The 23,012-nt window shown below is 40.3% G+C and overlaps 1 protein-coding gene and 1 long non-coding RNA gene across 9 annotated transcripts in view; one reads left to right on the plus strand and one right to left on the minus strand.

The window, feature by feature from the left end:
• Nucleotides 1–23,012, plus strand: part of ARMC2 (armadillo repeat containing 2) — a 125,789-nt gene that overhangs the window by 52,649 nt on the left and 50,128 nt on the right. For all 8 annotated transcript variants that reach the window (XM_054490012.2, XM_054490018.2, XM_054490017.2 and 5 more), the window contains 3 exons: nucleotides 2,822–2,997; nucleotides 9,016–9,118; nucleotides 10,452–10,675. In XM_054490012.2, coding sequence (XP_054345987.1) covers nucleotides 2,822–2,997; nucleotides 9,016–9,118; nucleotides 10,452–10,675 — 503 coding nt within the window. The remainder of the gene's footprint in view (nucleotides 1–2,821; nucleotides 2,998–9,015; nucleotides 9,119–10,451; nucleotides 10,676–23,012) is intronic.
• Nucleotides 6,257–22,265, minus strand: LOC129037834 (uncharacterized). The gene is made up of 3 exons (XR_008502998.2): nucleotides 22,223–22,265; nucleotides 21,133–21,202; nucleotides 6,257–6,860 (listed from the first exon to the last, which is right to left on the minus strand). It is a non-coding gene; the product is annotated as an uncharacterized LOC129037834 (long non-coding RNA).

The raw sequence follows: 23,012 nt of genomic DNA on the forward strand, positions 1-23,012 counted from the left end.
CACCTGGCCTAATTTTTTTTTTCTTTGAGATGGTCTTGCTCTGTTGCCCAGGCTGGAGTGCAGTGGCACCATCTCAGCTCACTGCAACCTCCATCTCCCAGGTTCAAGCAATTCTTGTGCCTCTGCTCCCTGAGTGGCTGGGATGACAGGTGCGCACCACCACACCCTGCTAATTTTTTGTATTTTTAGTAGAGACGGGATTTTGCTATGTTGGCCAGGCTGGTCTCAAACTTCTGGCCTCAAGTGATCCACCTGCCTCGGCCTTCCAAAGTTTTGGGATTACAGGTGTGAGCCACTGAGCCCAGCTGGCATGTATTTGTTAGAAACAAAAGCATTATCTTATATATCTGGAAATTACCATACAATACTATAAAAATCTTACTCAAATTTTGCCGATTTGTCCCAATAATTTCCTTTATAGAAAAAATAAAAGCCTGGATCACAAGTTCTCATCACTTGTCACATCTCTTTCGTGATCTTGATGTATTTGAGGAATATTTTACAGACTGTCCCGCAAATTGGGTTTGTCTGATGTTTTCCTGTGATGAGCTCCAGGTTAGCATCTTGGGCAGGCAGAGCACATGAGTGCTGCTGTGTCCCTCTCAGCGCCTCCTGCCAGGAGTACACGATGGTGATGCGTTCTGTTGCTGGTGGTGTCCCACAGCTGTACCCACTGTGAGGTTTTTATTCTTTCCTTTGTAATGAATATATATCTTGGGGCTAGAAGTTACTCTGAGATTATGTTACTCTCTGTTACACATCAAACTTTTACCCACTAGATTTAGCCCCTTGCAAATCTTGATAGTTTGTAGATTCAAGTTGTCTTTTGAAGCTATAGAGCATTTATAACAAACTATTTGGTATAAAGGATTGATTTGATCAATAGTTTAAAATTTGACCCTTGAGCCTTTCTTTCTAACCCTTTTTTAAAGCTAAAAACAAGTATTCTTGAGTAGAACCTACCAGGCTGAAGAGTTTGTGGAAGGAAGTCTTAGAAAAATACTTTGAGGACCACCCACTGCCAATGAGTGGCCCAGAGCCTGGACTTAGGGTTTGTAAAGAAACTGCCAGTCACAGAAGAATAAAACAACAAAACACAAATGTTTCATACAATAGGAGTTCAGGTTTTTCCCTTTATTTAAAGTTAGACTAAGTCATTTCCCATCAATTCATTCATTTAAGTGCATAACCAAAAGACATTGAAGGTTACTTAGCTATTGAGGTTTAAAATTTTTTCTTAGATGTTATTGTTGAAAAGAGCTAAAAATGGCCTGAGTCACTTCCTCCTGCAGGCACACACTTCCTCTATGTGGGCTTCTAAGAGCACATTATGGTATTTATTTAAGATTGGTTTCCTACTTTTAAATTTCATGAAGGAATCTATCAGAGATAATATTATTCGACAGAATACATTAGATTATTTTATTTCCCCTCATGTTCCATTTTTTTGTGCTATTTTTCTTCTTTGTGTGCCAATTAGTGTGGCTACCACTTTCAAAAATTACTTTCCCAGGACTTCGGGAGGCCGAGGCAGGCAGATCACTTGAGATTAGGAGTTTGAGACCAGCCTGGGCAAAATGGCGAAACCCCATCTCTACCAAAAATACAAAAATTAGCCAGGCGTGGTGACACATGTCTGGAGTCCCAGCTACTCAGGAGGCTGAGGCAGGAGGATTGCTTGAGCCCAAGAGGTGGAGGTTGCAGTGAGCCAAGAATGCACCACTGCATTCCGGTCTGGGTGACAGAGTGAGACTCCATCTCAAAAAATATATATATTACTTTCCTCACAATCATAATTATAAGATGAAAGGTTCAAGATCTCCCTGTTTCCTAACTAAAATATTCTCCTTTTTTTAATTTATTTTTTATTTTATTTTATTTTGGAAGTAGGATCTTGCTGTATTGCCCAGGCTGGCCTTGATCCTGGCATCAAGCAGCCTCCCACCTCGGCCTCCCAAAGTGCTGGATTTACAAAAATCTTTTTATTCTCCTGTTTTCTAATAACCACCTCCAGATAATGGTGGATTTTGTGACATTTCAGGCTTTTGTTCTGTTAGAACCCTCTTTTCTTAGATGATGAGCATTGTTCTCATAGGAAAATACTGATCATTGTTTTTGTCAACAGATATATTAGAAAATGAATATGTGTGAAGTTATGCTGTATACAGTATTCTATACAGTATTCTCACTGTACCATGTGCTGTTGATAGGACGATATGTAAGACTGGCTCACTTAGTATGACGTCTGTTTGAGGGCACTGGTCATATAGCACAACACACACATATGTTCATGAAAAATAAGTAACCTAAGGTAATGTTTGTTGAATGTGGAATAGTGCATCTTTTCTGAAGCAGCTACAACATAAACAGAGCATCGAAGGACCAAAAACAGTAGGAATGAGGGTTATGGAGAACATTTTAGGCCAGTAGAACTATGCAAAAAAGAGTTGAAGGTCAAGATGCAAGTGGCATGCGTCTGTGAGACTGAGCAGAGCACGGGCTGAGGTGGAGGGCGTCTGGAGTAAAGGAGGCCAACTGAAGCAGGTAGCAGTCCCATTCTTCAATACCTCTTTCAAAGACTGTGTATTCTAGATAAGCTAATGACTGATAAGCAATAAGTCAACATGGTAGGAGATGGATCAAAGGGATGAAAAAAAATCAGGTAGATGGAAGTGATAAGATAAGAAAAAAATAGAGTTCAGGAATTTGAAGATATCCAAGGAAATAATTACGGGGTTTTTACTCACACTGTCTGTGTTTGACACACTTGGAAACTTAACCTTAATTAGTAAGTGTTGCTTTACTCTCTTTGCTCTGACAGAAGAAAACATTGAAACAGTTTGTGCTGCTTGCACACAACTTCATCATGCTTTAGAGGAAGGAAACATGCTTGGAAATAAATTTAAGAGAAGAAGTATTCTCCTGAAGACCCTATGTAAACTAGTTGATGTTGGTTCAGACTCGCTCAGCCTTAAACTTGCAAAAATAATTCTAGCAGTAAGTTTTTCTTTCCTCTGGTCTAGTAGACTATATCACATAAAAGCTTTGTTTAATGCTTTATTTGTAAATATTACAAAGAATATTAGAAATGCAGTGTATTTGTTTAGAATCTTGGAAAAAAATTAAGATAATAAACTGACATCTCAGAATTTGACTAGGAAGTATTATCTAAGGAACTAAGGCTGAGTACATAGAAAATGTTCAAAGAAACTCAATGTTTTTGGACTGCAACTAAGTTAAAAAAAAAAAAAAAGAAGAAGGAAGGAAAGAAAGGCAAGAAACAAAAAGAAATAACCGTAGGCAAATACATTCAAAATGGTTGCTCAAATAACTTGACTGGTGATCAGTAGCAGATGGTGCAGGCAGTGGTTTCTCTTGGATGCTTGATTCTGTCATATGATTTAATAAATAACTAAGTAATGTAGGCCACAGTCATAATAAACCAGGTGCTTTAGGAACCAGTGTGAAACCGAAAAACAGCTGCGTGTGGTCACAGGAAGGTACCTCAGTGGTCAGAGAAGGCTTTCACAAGGTGTGAGAAGAAAAGGCCAGACACCAAAAAAAAGTCTGTAGAAACTCTGTCTCAAACAAAATGATATCACTGTTTGAGGGGAGCACTTTGTTGTCACAGCCATAAACAGTTGGAACCAAAAGATAAGCCACAATTATTATAGAATGTTCTAAGAGAGCCGCTAAAACAAATGAATGAAGCTTTGTTTTCTTGATTTCATACAAGTACAAGCTTTGTGCTAACACCTCATAATTTACAGAATTTAAAATCTTACAGTACACAGTGAAGGTAAGTGTTGGCATACTTACTATTAGTTAATGAGAATGCCACCTTTTCTTATTCTGATGATGAAGTCTTTCATAAAGCAGAATTTTCTGAGCATATATCTGTGTAATATCAGGGGGAGGCTACATTCTTATTCAGCTGTCAAACTATTAACTCTCTTTTTAAAAATTGTGATATGTGGTCAAGAAAGCAACACTTCTTTGAAATAGTGATTTCACTCCAGGGCTCTGGTGGTGCAGCAGCTGCCCAAAGATTGCCTTTGCTATTTTAATCTGGATCCTAGACATTTTGTTCCATACCAAGCCAAAGAAAGAGAGAAAGAATGAGGAAAAAAAAAAGAAAGAAAGAGCAAGAAGGAAAGGAAGGAGGAAGGAAGGAACATGAATTATTTTAATGCTTTGCAGAGTAAATATTATTTCAGTTATTAATGGTGTCATTCAAATTAATTATATATATGGCACAAATTTAACTATTTTAGGGCAAAAGGCTAAGTGACCTGCCAGGCAGTGAACAAGTTTTGAACTAAACATATGATTAGATGAAGCCCTCTTGGTGACATTGACGGCCTTGCTGAATCAGGAGCAAGATGCTAGGCTAAACTCCACAGTGCAGAGCTGGGTAGGTTTGCCTTCTGACTAGCTACAGAACCAGCAGTTCAGAAGGGACCTTCAAATCCATCAAGGCCAACTTCCCATCTACTGCCTGGATCTCCTGTAACATTCCAGACAAGATCTTGTTTAGCTTAGGCTTTGGTGATGCGGTTCTATTAAAATGTTAAAAGACTACATCATAAGAACTGTTGAAGAAGAAAAAAATCAGCAAAAACTAAAGCTGTATGGGACTAAGAAGTTTTTCACAACTTCTCTCTGCCTATTTATTGGCAAATACTGGCAAATGAAAGTTTTCCAGACAGTCATCTTAATTTTAATCTTTGTGTCAAAAACTCTTACAAAATAATGTACAAAAATATATAAGCTTAAATGTTACTATGTTAAGATTTTTTTAAAGGAGTATAAACAAATACATACAGTATGAATGTGACTATATTTAGGAGGGAAAAAATCTAGTGCCCTATGTACAGGGTAAAAAAAGAAAAGAAATACCAATACCAACTGTGATGCTATATGGTGGTACTCTTATGAGTGATTTTAAACTTTTCTTACTTTTCTTTAATTTGCCAAATTTACTTTAAATAGAATAAACTACTGTTTTTAACATAAGAAGAAAACTACCCTACCACAAGAACCTACTTTGTGCCAAGACTCTTTTTTTTTTTTCTTTTTCTTAAAGACAAGATCTCGCTCTTGTCACCCAGGGCTGGAGTACAGTGGCGAGATCACAGCTCACTGCAGTCTCAAACTTCTGGGCTCAAGTGATCCTTCTGCCTCAGCCTCCCAAGGAGCTTAGGACCACAGGCATGCACCACCACACCTGGCTAATTTTTTAAAAATGTTTTGTAGAATTGGGGTCTCGCTATGATGCCCAGGCTGGTCTCAGACTCCTAGCCTTGAGCAGTTCTCCCACTTTGGCCTCCCAAAGTGCTGGGATTACAGGTGTGAGCCACTGCACCTGGCCAGAGACTCTTCTTGACACTGGGAATACAAGTGAATAAACTAGCTTCTGCCTCTGGGGTTGCCACTGTAGCAGGGCAGACAGACAGCAAACACAGCAGGTACCAAAGGAGATAATGAGAGCTAAGGGAGAAAAATAAAGCAGAGCAAAGGAAAGGTAGAGTAACAGGGAATTTTTAAAATAAGATCGTCTACATCCCTTGCATAAATGTAAGATTTTATTATCTTTTCATGTCTTAAAGTCATAATTTTACAGTTAACAATGGAGAAGCGGTACAAATTTGCTCTGAGTGTAAATTGATATAGCAGGCCTGGAAATTGTGGTTGTCTTTTTTCTTTGTTTTCTTTTTTGTTTTTTCTTATTGTTTCAATGAAAACTGTGATACAAGGTTTTGTTTTGTTTTGTTTTCCTTTGCCACTTTTTACTAAAAGTGTAAGATTTGTTGGGGAAAAGCAAAGTGAGTTGTATACATTTTTTTCATGAAGTTTTATTGAGTATGGAACACATCCTACATACTACATATAGAAAGAGTAATAAATTGTGGTTTTGACCTCAAGGACTCACAATCTAGTAGAAGATAGTCAACCAATTCAAATATATTCCCAAATATTAGGAATAATATATATGTCCATCAATATAGAAATGTTCTTCTGTTTTCTTAAGCCTGCTTATTTTCTGGGGGTTTTAAACAATATTGTTTTAAATACCTAATCATTAAACATTTATTAAGGTTCCCATTTCCTATTTTCCTCCTGGGAACAGAAGGAATCTCCATTATGCCATGTGTTACAGTTTCTGAAGCTTCCACAACAGTGTTTCCCAGACTTCACTGTGCATATGCGTCCCCTGGGGATCTTGTAAAATGCAGATTCTGAGTCTGTAGTGCTGGGTGGGGCCTGAGATTCTGCATTCCTAATACATGCCCAGGTGATGCCAAGATGGTTCTGTGACCTGTCTGAGGCATGCACTCCTCAAGTGCAAAATGGGAACGACAACACCAAATTTCCAGAATAACTTTTGTAAGTGGCCTAGTGCAGGAGGGTATGCAGAAGCTGCCCCACAGGCAGTGCTCCCCTCCCCAGGCCCCTCCAGCTGGGGGCTGACCATGGCCGTCTTGGTGTCTTCTGCAGTGAGCAGCACAGTGCCTGGTACACATCAGGTGCCCAGTAAATACTTGTGGATCAAACACAGAACAAATACTTAACAAATATGCCTGACAGATTCTATCTTTTTTTTTAAGTAACTGAAAACTCTAATAAAATGTGGGAGGCTGAGGTGGGAGGATTGTTTGAGCCTGCTAGTTCGAGACCAGCCTGGGTAACATCTCTACAAAAAAAGTTGAAAAAATTAGCCAGGCATGGTGGCACATGCCTATAGTCCCAGCTGCTCTGGCGGCTGAGGCAAGAGAGTTGATTGAGCCCACGAGGTCAAGGCTGCAGTGAGCTGTGATGGCGGCATCACTGCACTCCAGCCTGTGTGAAAGAGCAAGACCCTGTCTCTGATAAAAAGGAGAGAGAGAGAGAAATGTGGTAGCCGGGCATGGTGGCTCACCCCTGTCATCCTAGCACTTTGGGAGGCCAAAGTGGGTGGATCATTTGAGGTCAGGAGTTCGAGACCAGCCTGACCAACATGGTGAAACCCCGTCTCTACTAAAAATACAAAAATTAGCCAGTCATGGTGGCACGTGCCTGTAATCCCAGCTACTTGGGAGGCTGGGGCAGGAGAATCACTTGAGCCCGGGAAGCGGAGATTGCAATGAGCCGAGATCATGCCATTGCACACTAAGCTGGGGAAGAAGAGTGAAACTCCGTCTCAAAAAATAATTAATTAAATAACTTTAAAGATAGTTTTTAATAATAAACTAATCACCTATATGCCATCCTTTTCACACAAATAATTTTTTGTTCAGATGACCTTATTCCTAAAAATACATTTTTACACCTTTGCAATGAGGGCACATATTATTTCCATCTAACAGTAGGTTATAAATGTTTCCCTTTTTAGACATAATGTTCACAGTTATGCTTTTTTGTGACTGCTTAATATGAATAGTATTGATGTCCCACAATTTAATAAACTATTCCCTGATATTGGATACTTAGGATGTTTTTTATTTTTCTTTTTTACTACTTTAGATAAATACACAGCTAACTTAGACCATTTGATTCAGTCAGTAATCCTATACTTTGCTTTTTTTTAAAAAAAAAAACCATATTTCCTTATCACCCCGTGTTTAATTTACTTAGATATTTTTGTATGATTTAGAAGGTAATTTTCTTTTCTTTTTTTTATTTTTTGACACGGAGTCTCACTCTGTCACCCAGGCTGGAGTTCAGTGGTGCGATCTCGGCTCACTGCAACCTCCACCTCCCGGGTTCAAGTGATTCTCCTACCTCAGCCTCCTGGGTAGCTGGGATTACAGGCACGCGCCACCACACCTGGCTAATTTTTGTATTTTTAGTAGAGATGGGGTTTCACCATGTTGGTCAGGCTGGTCTCGAACTCCTGACCTCATGATCCACTGGCCTCAGCCTCCCAAATTGCTGGGATTATAGACGTGAGCCACTGTGCCCAGCCTAGAAGGTAATTTTCAACTTTGGATGTTACTTGTGATTATCTCAAAGCATTCCAGGAATAGACCTTAAAAAGAAATATATGTATATTATCAAATTAAGCAGTATTACTTTTAAATTTTCTTTTATACAAATGATAAAAAAGACCAAAACTTTCCCCCTTTCTTTTCTTTCCTTCATCTCTACTATGTGTTCCTTTCTAAATTAACGTGAAATTTTGGTATTCATCTTCCTCTACTTTTGTGTTTTAATGCAATTACACTAATTAAATTTATTAACAGTATACTGCACCTCTTTCTTCCTCATATACTCCTTTAAAAGTAACTAATAATCGCATGTATAAATATGAGACTTGGCTGGGAGTGGTGGCTCACACTTGTAATCTCAACACTGGGAGGCTGAGGTGGGAGGATTGTTTGAGCCTGCTAGTTCGAGACCAGCCTGGGCAACATCTCTACAAAAAAAATGTTGAAAAAATTAGCCAGGCGCAGTGGCACAAGCCTATAGTCCCAGCTGCTCTGGTGGCTGAGGCAAGAGAGTTGATTGAGCGCACGTGGTCAAGGCTGCAGTGAGCTGTGATGGCAGCATTACTGCACTCCAGCCTGGGTGAAAGAGCAAGACCCTGTCTCTGTAAAAAAGAAAAGAGAGAGAGAGAGACTTTATGAAGTAAGAAATAAATATGGAGAACAGATTGGAGGTTCCTCAAAAAAGAGAGCTACCATATGATCTGGCAACCCCCACTGCCAGGTATATACTCAGAAGAAAGGAAATCAGTATATCGAAGATATATCTGCACTCCTATGTTTATTCCACAGTATTCACAATTGCTAAGATCTGTCATTAAAATGTTTATTCTAAAGATAATTTATATTGTGTTTACTCTAACTGAGTTAATTAGATACCACAGTTGGCAAATATGTGGTCTAAATTTTTCAAAGTTGATTTCTTTAGAACTTTTCTTCATGTTTGAAAATACTGTTGCTGCACTTTAAAAATAGATGTTTGTGGTTTTTTTTTTAAATACAGCATGTCTTTATTTCCTTCTGCAATAGAGATGTGTTTCTTTCTCTGCAGCTTAAAGTGAGTAGAAAGAATCTTCTTAATGTCTGCAAACTTATATTTAAAATTAGCAGGAATGAGAAGAATGATTCTTTGATTCAAAATGACAGCATTCTGGGTGAGTGTCATTCAGTGCTACTATTGAGCAAATGTTGTACTTGAGTAAAAATTAGAAGTCTGGAGAGAAAATATATAATCAATGATAGCAAGAATATTTCGTTTTCTAGAAACATGCAGAAGTTATGCAATGCTCATTTTTACTTCATCCTTCTCTGTTTTCCACATTCAGTTGAATGCATCCTGTGGTAGTTTGCTCTTTTCCTTCAACACCTGTAGTAACATTATGTGACTTTACAAAGTGTTCCCCATTTAAGAATTCATTTCCTGGACTTGGATTTAATATATAGAAAAATGCATTTAATAGTATTTGACATAGTTGAAAATTTTAGTCTTTTAATATACTAGGAATGACTAAAAGTTGAAAGACATCTATAACTGTTATAGAAACCTGACATCAAAATGTTTCAAATTTGTAGCTAAGGAAGTTTTATTACACCTTATCTAGCTAATGCCTAATTTTTGTTGTACTTCTAAATAATTAAGATACCTAGTTACCTAAATGGAAATCTTTTTATGAATTAATATTGCTGATACAGGAAAAGAAAATACAAAGTATTTTCCATGCAGCAACATGGAAAATACTTTGAGTTCTCTTTTTGCAACATAGGATAAATTATCTTTTCATCTTTCTTTTCCCCTGGCAGATAGGGACAAAACCAGTACTGAAAGAAATGTTTAATGTTGAATCAACTAATTAAGAATTGTAGACTGAAAATAATCATCTCAAATTATTACATTAACATTAATATAATTAAATGTGAGATATGCATTATTAACGTTATTGGATTTGCCTGGATTACTTGTAAAACCAAGTAGTGGTATGTTATTTGAATAAATGTTCTTAAGTTGTCTTGGGAAAAGGATAGGTGTTATATTCAAGTTATCTTTCTAGGGTGATTGAGATTTTTTTTAAGCTCCTGTCATGGATTTCCCACTAATAATACAGCAACAAATATGTTCTTAAAGGCTTGTTGAAATTTAATTCTTAAATGTGTTAAATTATTAGTATTCTATGACTCAAAATTTTTGTAACAAAAAACAAAGGTCAATAAATAATTAGTAAGAGGCAAGGAATGACATTAATTAAAATAATACTTTCTCATTTATTTATTACCAATCCCATCCTTCTGCTGAAATTACTATTACAGAGATTTGTCTTAGCTAAAAGTAAGCTTTTCTCTTTGTACTATATAACTCTTAACAAGCACTTGAATGTAGATTTTGATAAATATATTTTATGAAGTGTATTTTATGTTCACACACAAGTGCTTTAATATATTTCTCTCCAGCTGTTATACTCAGACATTTATAATAATTCATCTCTTTGACAGAATCATTATTGGAGGTACTAAGAAGTGAAGACCTGCAAACTAACATGGAAGCTTTTTTATACTGTATGGGATCTATAAAGTTCATTTCTGGAAATCCGGGATTTCTTAATGAAATGATCAGCAGAGGTGCTGTGGAAATACTGATAAATTTGATAAAGCAAATAAATGAGAACACCAAGAAATGTGGTACATGTTTGCCTAATTCGGGCCACTTGCTAGTCCAGGTAAGTATTTTACTTGAAAAGGTTAGATGTGTAAAATTAGTTTTCACATTGCCTAATGCCAGTTTTAAAAGAATGGCACGCAAGAGGCCCCTACAGCCAGGTGCAGGTGCCTGGCCTCCAAGGGCAGCAGCCATAGCCCACCTCCACCCCTTGAGGGCCTGGTGCCTGTTGTCCTGGACAGGCTATTCCATGGCTATTACCAGAGCAGCTCTCCACACAGCATGCACTTTCACTGCCCTGCAGAGAAAGCAGGCCTGGAAGAAGGAAAAAGTTGTACCTCTCTGCAAAATAATTGCATGTTAGAGTCAAAATTTTAACAAGCTGTTTAAAGTGTTGAAGATGGGCTTGGCCTAGAGATGATTTATGATGATTGGTAGCTAATGTCATTACTCTTGTATCTTCAGTAAGAAACAGAAGGTAATGGGATTGAGTGGACAGTCATTGCAGTGGGTATGTAGATACCAGGCAGCCCCGAGACTGCAGGAATTCAGGGAACAAAACTGGACGCGTGAAATATAAACAGAGCAGGTAGACCAATTTTGTTATGTGTTAGGGTTTTATTACTTCTGTTGTAGCAGATTAAATTTCATAGTTAAATTATTTTCACTGGAGCTGCTCTGGCTTGGATACTCTTTTTTAGATGAGATTTTACTCTTTAATAGCATTTGTATATCAAATAATAGCATCTTTGATGTAATAATTCATAGGATTTGAAATGTGTTTGTCAATTAATGAGGATTGATTGAGCACTCAGAGCACTCTAAGCCACTGGGAAACTGTGTTAAGCATTAGACTTAGGCCCTGCCTTCAAGATGCTTAAAATATTTAGGATGATTATTAATTTTGGACTTTGTGGTCTGTCTCCATTTTGAAGAAGATTGTGAAAACCTCTTTTAGTCATCAATAATGCACAATTTTTCTGTATGCCCTGTTTTGGCTAGGAAACTTCAGAAATATAATTTTCCATGCTCCCAGTGTTATCGAATCATTCAATTTTTTCCCTCAATAAAAATAGTAATTTCTGATTATAGAATAATTATATTTCCTATTAAAATGCTGAAAAGTGTAAGGAAGAATATAAAAATCACCTGCAATTTTTTCACCCTGAGATAACACCTCCAGCATTTTGGTGGTTGTTTATATACATATACATAATTTAATAGAATTCTCCCTTTTTAAATAACCTGTTACTTTTAATAGTCACTTCTGTTTGTTTTCTATCATTCTCTTCCCTCCCTGTTTCTCTTTCTGGTTTATCCATTTAGCTAACATTGTTCACACTGATGTGTTCAGCACCTTTTAATACACACACAGGATTTAACAAATGGAATATTCTATGCCCTTCTCTCTCCTCATTTAACAATATGTAGTAAAAATCCCTTGAGTTAACCCTAAAGGCTTAATTAATTCTTCTTAATGACTGCATAATATTCTGTGATTAGGATATATCTCAAATTCTCAGCCATTCCCATATTGAGATATTCACGCTGTTTTAAATTTTTATGTAACAGCTTATGGGATTCTTGTCTAGTTAATCTCTTTCCAACCCCATCTTATACATATATAAATGTTGTTTGCTGTTTGCATCAACTGTATCACTGTGTGTGTATGTGTGTGTGTCTGTGTGTGTATGTGTGTGTATGTGTGTGCGCACACACACATATGATCAGTTGGTATGAAGGAAAGTTGAGTGTTACTGTGACCAAAAATATATCAAATCAAGAAAGAGGACCTCTGGTGTGCACATACAGTATATTACTCCCTGTGTTACTCTTTTATGTCCCTTTTCCCTGGATTCAGCATCCTTAGGTGCAAACTGATTCACCAGGTCGGATCCCCACTCCTTTCTTGACATTTGTGTCCCCCCACCTCTAGGGGGCGCTGTAGAAGTTCCTCTTCACTGCCCACCACCACCTGCCACCACCTGATGGCAGTGGGCTCTGTCATTGTCTCCACAGCCTTAATTGGAACCAGCCTAAGGCCTGGCATGGGTGGCCCACACCCCTGTCTAGCAGGAGAAAATGGAGCTCATGATGGCATCCACCTGAACTTACTCCAGCTGTGGTCACCAAATGCCATTTGTATCAACTGTATCACTGTTTGTGTGTTTACAGATTTGGGGAGGAAGGAGACATTGTTTTAGTCTTTGTCATTTGCAGAATCCCCTGAATGGGACATTTCCTCATATTTAATGAAAACAAAAGCTGTTTTGTATCATACGAATGATAAAATGTAAGCAACAAGACTTCACTCCAAGAGCAGATGAAAGCCTCTGCTTTTGTGAAGTGTAACACTGACTGACTTTTCACCAGCCGGTTCATGTGCAAATTCAGCCAGACAGATCTGGCCACAAGCAGAAGTGTCTGTTTACACCAGCTTTGAGAACCTGGTAACTCCAGCTCAGGAGGCAATTTTTTTTTTTTTTTCTTTTTGAGACCGAGTTTTGCTTTTGTCACCCAGGCTGGAGTGCAATGGTGTGACCTCGGCTCACTGCAATCTCCACCTCCCAGATTCAAGCGATTCTCCTGCCTCAGCCTCCTGAGTAGCTGGGATTACAGGGACCCGCCACCATGCCTGGCTAATTTTTTTGTATTTTTAGTAGAGACAGGGTTTCGCCATGTTGGCCAGGCTAGTCTCGAACTCATGACCTCAGGTGATCTGCCCACCTCGGCCTCCCAAAGTGCTGGGATTGTAGGTGTGAGTTACTGTGCCTGGCCAGGGGGCATTTTTAAAAGCGGCTTTTTTCAATTGAAAAAATAAATAAATTACTTGTGGCTGTAGTAAGAATAAAATAATGTCTGCCAGCCAGAGAGAACATGATGAGGGCCAAAAAGATACAAGCAGGCAACATCTAGTGGCATGACTGCTTTTCTTCTAGGACTTTCAACCCCAAGAACCTCAGTAGCTTTGGCCCACTTTCTGGGGACCTCATATTACAAGACTTCGCTTGCTTTAACATCTGGCACAGCGTTAGAGTCATCGTGTTTTCCAAAAGCAGCTCCGTTGGGCTCATTGAAAGAGTGGAAAACATCTTCCAAAGCTGGACCCTGAAGATTGTGCAGGATTTGGGAAACTAGAACAAAGGGAAAAGGATGTTGAACACTCAAGTGGGAAATAAATAAGGTGTGTTTGGGAGGTGCTGAAGAGGTAGGGCTGTCTAGAGTAGAGATTCTGTGTGGGAATCTTGGAAGGTGAGATTCAGAAGATACAGTCACGAGTCTTGAATACCAGCTGCCAAGAGTGGACTTGGGGCAACAAGGAGCAATTGGAGGTGAGTGTGTGGGGGGACGAGATGAGATCAGAGCGGCAGAAAGATGAATGTGCACAAAATGTTAAACTGATAAAGACCAAATAGCTGAAAGGTGATGGGAGGAGAACGTATCCATGGTACATGACAGATTGGAGGGCTAAGATCTCAAACACACCAGCCCCAGTTAAGAGGCATTGCTGCAGTTAGATTTTAGACTGATTAGAATGGAGACAAAGGAATGGGTATGAAGGAAAAGCTCCTTCAAAGCAGACGGACTAATGTTGCTTAGAGGAAAAAAAAACACTGTTGAACTTTGGAAGGTCTTCTTTGTGTTGTTTCTTACATATACGTATACGTATGGCTGTATGTATTGATATATATTTATCACCTGGTGGCTGAAATCAAGAGACACTCATTTCACAAGTTTTGTGGTGTGGCTGCTCTGTGCCAGGCATGTTCTGGGTGATGAGTAAGACAGGAGAGCTGCCAGTAGGCACCTACTTTTTGGTGATCTCTGTATCCAGATAATAGTATTCCAATGCTTATTCTTCTGCAAAATTATGGTACTTCCACATGGCCAACATTGCATTCAGTTCTGCATGTCAGACATGTAATAGCATTTTGAGAAGGACAAGATGCTCAATCAAGAAGATTGAGAAACTGGGTGCTGCCATCTGTGCATCAAGTCAAAGTGTGAATAGTCCCAGGCTGGCAAAACTGGAGATGCGAGTTTGTCTGTAAAGTTGTAAGAGTAAAGCAGGTTAAACTGTGCATGTTCACTGAACTCCAGAACACTAGAATTTAGGGGGAGCTCCCTGGAACTTGGAAAAAGAGAAATATAGGCCAACTAACAGGCAAGGCCCCTAAATGCCAGCAGTAAATTGCACCACCAAGGAGGTGGCACAGATGGAAAGAGGGACTTGTCAGTGTTGCTCTAGAATGGATTATCATGAGGTGTTAGGGTTCATCTGTGACCTTTAAAGAGCAACAGTCGGGCAGGCATGACACAGGAGCTGAAGGAAACTCCTGGGGTCACCTCCATCTGAAAGTCTGTTTTGGTCTCTGTTGTGCCCTTTCCTGGAGAACAGAGAAGAGTTTTCTGTCTATGTCACAATCACAACCAAGCCCAAATTCTCCCGGTGTCTCCTTTGTCCTCTGTGTCTTGAGAACATCATGTACAAAGCTGCTTTGCTGTAATTGAAGGAAATCTCAACGTACTTACATTACCAGCTAGGTAATTTATAGGTGTACAATGTAGCTATTAAAGCTCAGATTGACTTGAACTTGCATGCCTATTTTTTGGATTCACTTGTACTTCCAATCTGTTTTTTCTTTACAGCCTGACCCACTTGATTTTGAATTCAATCCTTAGAGAAATGTATTATTTCCCTGCTTTAGATATACTATTTTTGAAGTTAGAACTGTTCTGCAGCACCCCAGGTAACATGGTTTGCTTTTCCTCCCCGCAGCCCCCTACCCCTGCTTCTCTGTCCTCTAATCCTGCAGACACCTCCCTAGCAGCTCCGGCAAATCCAGATCCTCTCCCCCTTGCTCAGTACCATACCACTGTCATGTTCTTCGTTTTTCTAAGTGGAAGTCTCTCAGGAAGGTTGGTCCTCCCACCTCATCAGTCCTTTCCTTCCTTCACTCAGTTCCTTCCTTTTGTTTTTAGGGTTTAGGGAATAGGAAAGTGTATTGAACAAAGAGAGCTGGCTCAGACAATTTGAGCCTGCATAGTTCAGAAAATAATAACTGATAATATCATGAATAGAAATTAGAGAGTTACAGAAAGGAACTGGATTTGGTGAGAGGAGGAAAGAAAATTATGGGAAGAAAATTATGTAATTAGCTTTATTTTTTTTAATTTTTAATATATATATTTTTGAGATAGAGTCTCACTGTGTCGCCCAGGCTGGAGTGCAGTGGCGCTATCTTGGCCCACTGCAACCTCTGCCTCCCGGGTTCAAGTGATTCTTCCGTCTCTGCCTCCAGAGTAGCTGGGATTACAGACGCGTGCCACCATGCCCAGCTACATTTTGTATTTTTAGTACAAAACTAAAATTGTTTTAGTAGGTCTCTAGTAGAGACGGGGTTTCACCATGTTGGCCAGGCTGGTCTCGAACTCCTGACCTCAAGTGATCCACCTGCCTCAGCCTCCCAAAGTGCTGGGATTACAGGCGTGAGCTACTGCTCCCGGCCGAAATTAGCTTTAATCTAAAACATTCAGATGCCAGCAAAATAGCCATGCAGGCCTGTCGAGTAGGAAGTAGGAGGTATGAGCTGAGGCTTGGAAGAGAAGGTAAGACCAAAAATACAGATTTAGGGTCATCTACATGGATTTGATGGTTGAAGGCAGAAAGACAATGAAATTACCCAAGGAGAGAGTAGAGAAAGAGCAGAGGGACTGATGACAGATTCTGTGAAAATGGCCTCATTCGTGGAATGGGAAGAGAAAAGGAAGTGACTGGGAAATGAAGGGCAATGTGCAAGAGTAGAGATTTTCTCAGCAAGGCTGGGTCAGCTTTGGCAAATGCTGCAGAGAGCGTTGTAGGGGAAGAGGAATCCCGCCACTTTGGAGCCGTGCGAATAGGTGAGCGAGGGGTTTGAGGGGGCCATCTCCTAGGGCAACAGTGTGCTCTCTTGCTCTCTTTCAATCTTACATAATTCTTTAGCTCTGTATTTTTAAATTAAAAGGTGTTTTGATATACTTGATTTTTTTTTTTTTTTTTAAATTTCTGAGCCCTAGAGTGAGCTCCCTACTTTGGCTGAGCTGGGCTCAATCCTGTATTCAATATTTGCCATCGGGAACCCTGATGGTTCATTCAACCCTGGAGCATGCTGGAGCAGGCCCAGTGCTGCCACCCTGCATGGTCCAGTGAGGATAGCACCGCACTGGTGCCCCCAGCCTAAGCTGGCCTCTCAGCTGGGACAGAGCCCACTTTACCCTCTGAGCCTCACCTTCGTGTCTCTAAAGTGCTGACTATGCCTGCCTTAAAGGGCAGCTGGGAAATGAAATGAGATCGTCTAGTAAAGCGCCCATAACAGGGCAAGGCACATAGTAGGCACTCACCAGAAAGCCATTCAATAAAATAAGATCAGAATTACCTAAACCTGAACCTTCAAAGAGCAATTACTTCTGATGGGATAAAAATGTAATCACAAGAAATTAAGAAGATAGAGTCTAAGATGGATTTCAAATATTTAATCTTTTTGTTGTTCGGGCTTTGATAAACAATGTAGAAAAGAGCACCAAAGAGAAACTAAAATTGGAGGAGGGTGTTAGAGTAATGTATGGGATTCTGGGTACATGACGGACCCCAATTCTCAGAGCCAGCTATTCTCTGCTTCAAGATTTGGGGAATTTAAGAGAGGCCTTCAACTGAAGTCTGGGGATTTGATCAAGCAGTGACTTAAGTTATTATTAGTAATTAAGGATTGTACCAAGGTGGCCGGGGTTTTTTAAATCTTGTTTTAGTTATGTTTAATAGTTTTTAAATGTAGAGATTAATGCATTTGTATTTAGGTGTTTAGATAATTGTAAGTATGTGTACTTATGCTGGAAATTATGTTAATTCTTTATCTTGTGCGACCCCGCCTATTGGAAGCCCACCTCTTCAGACTGTGGGATCAGAACCAAGGTAGCAGTGTGTACCAGTAGAACTTTGCTCTGATTATTGGAGGAAGTAAACTGCATACCTATAAAATGGGAGCAAATAGCCCCATGATTGTATTTCCTAAGTTCTTACAGATAATTTTTTTGGAGATTTGATAATTTAAACCAAATTTAAAGCATTTATTTTGAAGGTTTTGCTTGAAGAGCAAGCAGCAGATGAGGTTTTTAATTTTCTTATTGTTTTAATTAAGGTATAATCTACATCCAATGAAATGCTTAGATCTTATATGTTTGATGAGTTTGACAAAAGTAGAAAGCCACGTAGCCCCTACCGTTATCAAGATACAGAAGGTTTCTGTCACCTCAGAAATTTCCTCCCACTTCTTCTCATTAATCTTCATTCTTCTACCCTCCTCCCAGAGGGAACCATTTTTCTGATCTCTTTCACCACAGATAAGCTCTGCCTGTTCTAAAACTTTATATAAACGGAATATACAGCATGTACCCTTTTGTGTCTGGCACCTTTTTAAACTTTTATTTTGAACTAAGTATAAATTCACAAGATGTTGCAAAAATAGTACCGAGATGTCCTGTGTACCCATCACCCAGCTCCTCCCAGTGGTGATATCTTGCATAACTATTGTACATTATCAAACCCAGGAACTTGATATGGGTATGCCATAGTTACCTAGAGTACTATATCTGGCTTATTTTGCTTAGCATATTGTTTTTGAGATTAGATGAAATATTTTTAGGGGTTAGTCTTTGGTATTGATCACTACGCTGGCTAATTTTTTGTTTTGTTTTGTTTTGGTTTTGTTTTTGTTTTTAGAGATGGAGTCTTGCTCTGTCGCCCAGGCCAGAGTGCAGTGGCGTGATCTCGGCTCACTGCAACCTCCACCTCCCGGGTTCAAGCTATTCTCCTGCCTCAGCCTCCCGAGTAGATGGGATTACAGGCGTGTGCCGCCACTTTTTTAGTGATGTATTTGTTAATGGGAAGGAGACAGCTATTTTCTACTTATGGGGCTTCCTTCCTATAAAAGAATTGCCAGCAGCATAACTAACCACTCACATGCCCAGTTGCCACAAGAGAGTAGGCATTTGGAGCAGGTTCTTCCTCTTCCCTTCTCTTCCCTTTCATAGGAAGGAGCTATCTATAGGCAACTCATGTTCTCCTCCAATTTTCCAGGGACAGCAGATCTGAAGATCTGAGAAGACTCAGAAACCTAAACATGTAATGCCTTGGGTTTTTTACTTAGAAATAAGAGGCTAAGGAGGCTGGAGATGGGGATAAAGTTATCACTGTAGTTGGAGGATGTGGCTGATAGCTGAGGCAGGCATGCTTTCTAATCCTGAGTCCTAGAATTAGATTTACCCATGCAGTCACAGACCATGTTTGTCCCTGGAAGAGCAGAACACCTGTGTTCTGATGGCAGCTCACTTCTAAAAGAGGAAGGGAAGAGATGGACCAGGTAGGGGCTGGACTGGGAGTGTCTGATTCCTGTCCCAAGCTCACCAATCAGGAAGTGAGGGTGGTGGATGGCCAGGAGTGTTATGCTAAAAGACAGATCAAGGATGGAAAATGAGGCTCCTACTGTGTCTGAGGAGAGCCATTTGCTCTCAATTAGTGCTCTGTCTGCTCAGCCTCCTGTCTTCACTGTAGATCTATTAGTTGTGGCAGTAAGGAAATGTCACTAGCTTTAGCATATAATTGTGAATAGTGGTTTCATTGCTTGGTAGTTCTTAATGCACTATCTTTTTCAGACTCCTTTTTCTTGTTTTGCTGCATTGCCATTCTAAATTGTTTGTATGATATTCAAAATTTCTCCTATATTGATACATACATAGCCACAACTAGAAGAATCAGCTACCTACTCATTTTAGTGAAGTAACTGACATAGAGGCAGTAAATGGAGAAACAACAATAAACACAGCCAAATGTTAAATAGAGTCTCAAAGTAGGACATTGGGGGTTTAAGGAGGACAGAAGCATTTCCTGCTAAGTCGGACATGCATGGTAGGGATGTGCCAAGTAGGCCTGTGTAGCCAGGCACTGAGTGTTATCAAGGATTATGAATTAATATTACCTTCATATGCATATATCTTAATAAATTCCCAGAAAAGCTTAGACATGCTTGTTACCAGTGATTTCACATGTCTGGCAGCATCTTGTCATTGGTTTCTTTTGTCTCAGCCAGAACTGTACAAATCATACATGAGACAATATGAAACTTCTTGGGTTACCACACAGGCTCTGGTTTTGGCATATATGTGGCCTCAATTGGGCACAAGTTCAAAGAAATGAATCTGCCTTTATTAATAGAGGGAGATGGTTTAGCTGAGGTTGGAAAATAGTCGCTTTGGTCGTAAATCATTTCACACTGTTTGTGGTCTCTGGCGGCTGCGTTTATTCTTTTACATCATCAGTGGGAAGTCAACAGTTTTGCAGTTGGCAGTTAAGTTGAGACAAAGCTCGAGGGATTTCAGTTGTGAATATTCCAGATGATTGCAAAATGCTTTTAGAGACCAGTGCCAAATAGAGTAGGGAGGCAACAGACCAAGAAACTGAGGCCAGGGCACTAGCCTACCTGGGAGCTGATAGACTTCTGAGCTTCAGTGAGTCACAAGCTCCTCTGATCTGGGGCAGCTCTGATGGCAGGTTGCCTTCTAGAGCAGAATCTGGTGAGTTCCTTGAGGACAGAGTACTCTGATGGAGGAAGGGTGCAGAGGGAAAAGAGAGGGCCGTCCACTCTGGACATGATCAGTGTGTGTGGAGGTTGCCCCACTTCGCACCCACCCACTGCAGTAGAGAACGCAGGAATGAGACCACAGCTGCTGGGCCTGTGTTGTGTCCTCAAGTCCAGTGATCCAAGTCAGGAGGGCCCCCCCCCTTTTTTTTTTCTTGAGACAGAGTCTCACTGTGTCACTTAGGTTGGAGTGCAGTGGTGTGATCAAAGGCATGGCTCACTGCAGCCTCAGCCTCTGGGGTTCAGGCGATTCTCCTGCCTCAGCAACGAGAGTCGCTGGGATTACAGACCTGAGCCACTGGGCTCAGCCCCATATTTTAAGACAAATATTTCCTGTGTTTGCTAAGGTTTCTCAATTAATTAATAGTTGAAAACACAATTTGAAATTGATAATTAAGTACCTATAGTCAACTTGAAAAAAACAGAAGCTAAAGCTTTTGAGTTCTCATTTTACTGTATTAAAATGTAGTTGTGCATTTATAAATGATCTAATTTCTTCTTAGTACATTTTTTCCCTTTAAAATGGGTCTCCCAATACTGACTACACAATGAAAACTTTGAGGCTTACATAATTCAATGTGAGCTGGGTAGCTTTGCCAAGTCTCCAGGTGTTTTCCCTGACTGAGGGTGATACCTGTTATGATCCAATAATTTGGGGAACATGGAAAGAAGCTGCCTCAGAAAAGTGAGCACCAGAAAGTTGTCAAGTGTAGCTCAGTCATTTTTCAGCAGTAGATTGGTAACCAGAAGCAAAATGGAATGTTTCTTCCTGGGTATTTACCAAAACCTTAGGTCCCCTTTTGTCCTAAACATCACCTAACAATTGCTAATAAGCAAGGAAACTTACATTTGTATTAGTCCTCTTTGTGGATTATCAGTGTCGTTTTCTTCTCTTTTTTCTTCTTCCTACGGGCTGCCTTTAGGATTGCAAGTCCCACAGGATTGCAAGTTAAGAGATGGGGAAAAAGATAGGAATTAAAACTTGTGTTTTTCAGTGTGCTATTTCTTGGTGAAATGCTACTTAAGAGGTTGGGAATTTCTCTGCTAAGTCCTTTAGAGACTAAACAAGACTTTTTTTAAGTAAGGGATTTGAGGTGGTTTGAAAGATTATATACAATAAAAAAGAAAAAATGTGTGTTTAAGTTTGTGCATTTATACATAATATAAATTAGAATACAAAGTTAAGAAAGAAATGGATGCACACCTCCAAGCATAAAGCTTGGGCTTTGGTTAACTCCTGCTTTGGGGGTGGGCCCAGTGGGTGGGCTTTTCTTGGGGGTGGGAAATAAAGACCCTGCTGTAGAGCACAGAACTCATTGATAATTTTCACAGATTTATCTCTGTTCAACTGAGAGTTCTTGTTTTTTTTTTTTTTTTTTTAATTTTCACTTGTATATAATGAATTCAAAAGTAGGAGCAAAATTCAGAGTTAAATGGGTTGACTTTGAACTTGCCTTTACTGTGACCACGTGATTTAGCTAAACTCTCTTCCCCACACCCTTTTTTTTTTTTCTGCATTTTTTCCAGAAAAGGCCACTGGTCTGAGCATTCAGGGCCCCACCATCACCCCACAGTGAGATTGGTGGCTCTCAGAGATTGGTGACAAGTCTTTCAAGATATAAGGCCTTCAGAGCTGCATCTGCGTGGTGGCCTTTTCCTGATCCTTCCCCCTCAGGGCTTTAGGCCCTGGTTCACCCAGGCCTCTGCTAAGCTACCGCACTTTCTTGCCAGAGGTGTCTTAAAGGGAAAAACCTCTCTTTTGTCGCTCCTGTCCCTTCTTTCTTTCTTCCCCCTCCTCATTCCCCTCCTCCTTCCCCTTCTCATTCACTCTTCCAGCCCTCCAGCAGCTGAACATTTAAGAGCTTTTTATGAGCACATTTGTTGTCCTCTGAGTAGAAAGAGGAATAAGAAGTGGTTTGTACTCTAGAGGAGCTCACTATGGAAGAGAAGATGCCTGAAGACAAGTGACAATGCTTCTGTGATGGGGGTTGTAGAGGCAGGAACAGGATGCTTTGGTAACAGGGAAGAGGAAGCAGAGGAAGCAACTGATCAGCTTCGGAAAGGACTTCATAGACAAGTTATCTTGAGCTGGGTTTTGAAAAATGAGCAGGAGGCCGGGGGCAGTGGATCATGTCTGTGATCCCAGCACTTTGGGAGGCCGACGCGGGCGGATCACTTGAGGTCAGGAGTTCAAGATCAGCCTGGCCAACATGGCAAAACCCTGTCTGTACTAAAAATACAAAAATTAGCAGGGTGTGGTGGTGCTTGCCTGTAATCCCAGCTACTCGGGAGGCTGAGGCAGGAGAATCGCTTGAATCCGGGAGGCGGAGGTTGCAGTGAGCCGAGATCGAGACTCTGTCTCGAAAAAGAAAAAAGAAAAGAAAAATGAGCAGGAGATGGCCAGGGGGAGAAGGGGTGGCAAAGTGTAATCGAGGGCACTCTGGGCGGAGGAGGCCGCCTATTCAAAGGCATGGCGTCATGAAGGGTTGAGGACCTCATGTGGTGCAGAGTCTGAAAGATGGCCAGGGTGGTGCCGAGGCAAAGGAGATGAGTTTGGAGGGGTGAACTACACTTCAGAGACTGAGGAACCTTTAGGCTATGAGTGCTACTGGCTGGGCCAGAAGTCGCAGGGGGCCTTTGAGCAGGGAAGGCGGGGCTTTGAGATGCCCCCTCTGGCAGCAGTGAGCAGCTATGGGGGCAAACTGTGGAAGGAGCCCATCCAGGGGC

This window comes from Pongo pygmaeus, chromosome 5, assembly GCF_028885625.2.
Source record: "Pongo pygmaeus isolate AG05252 chromosome 5, NHGRI_mPonPyg2-v2.0_pri, whole genome shotgun sequence".
NCBI classification, from domain to species: domain Eukaryota; kingdom Metazoa; phylum Chordata; class Mammalia; order Primates; family Hominidae; genus Pongo; species Pongo pygmaeus.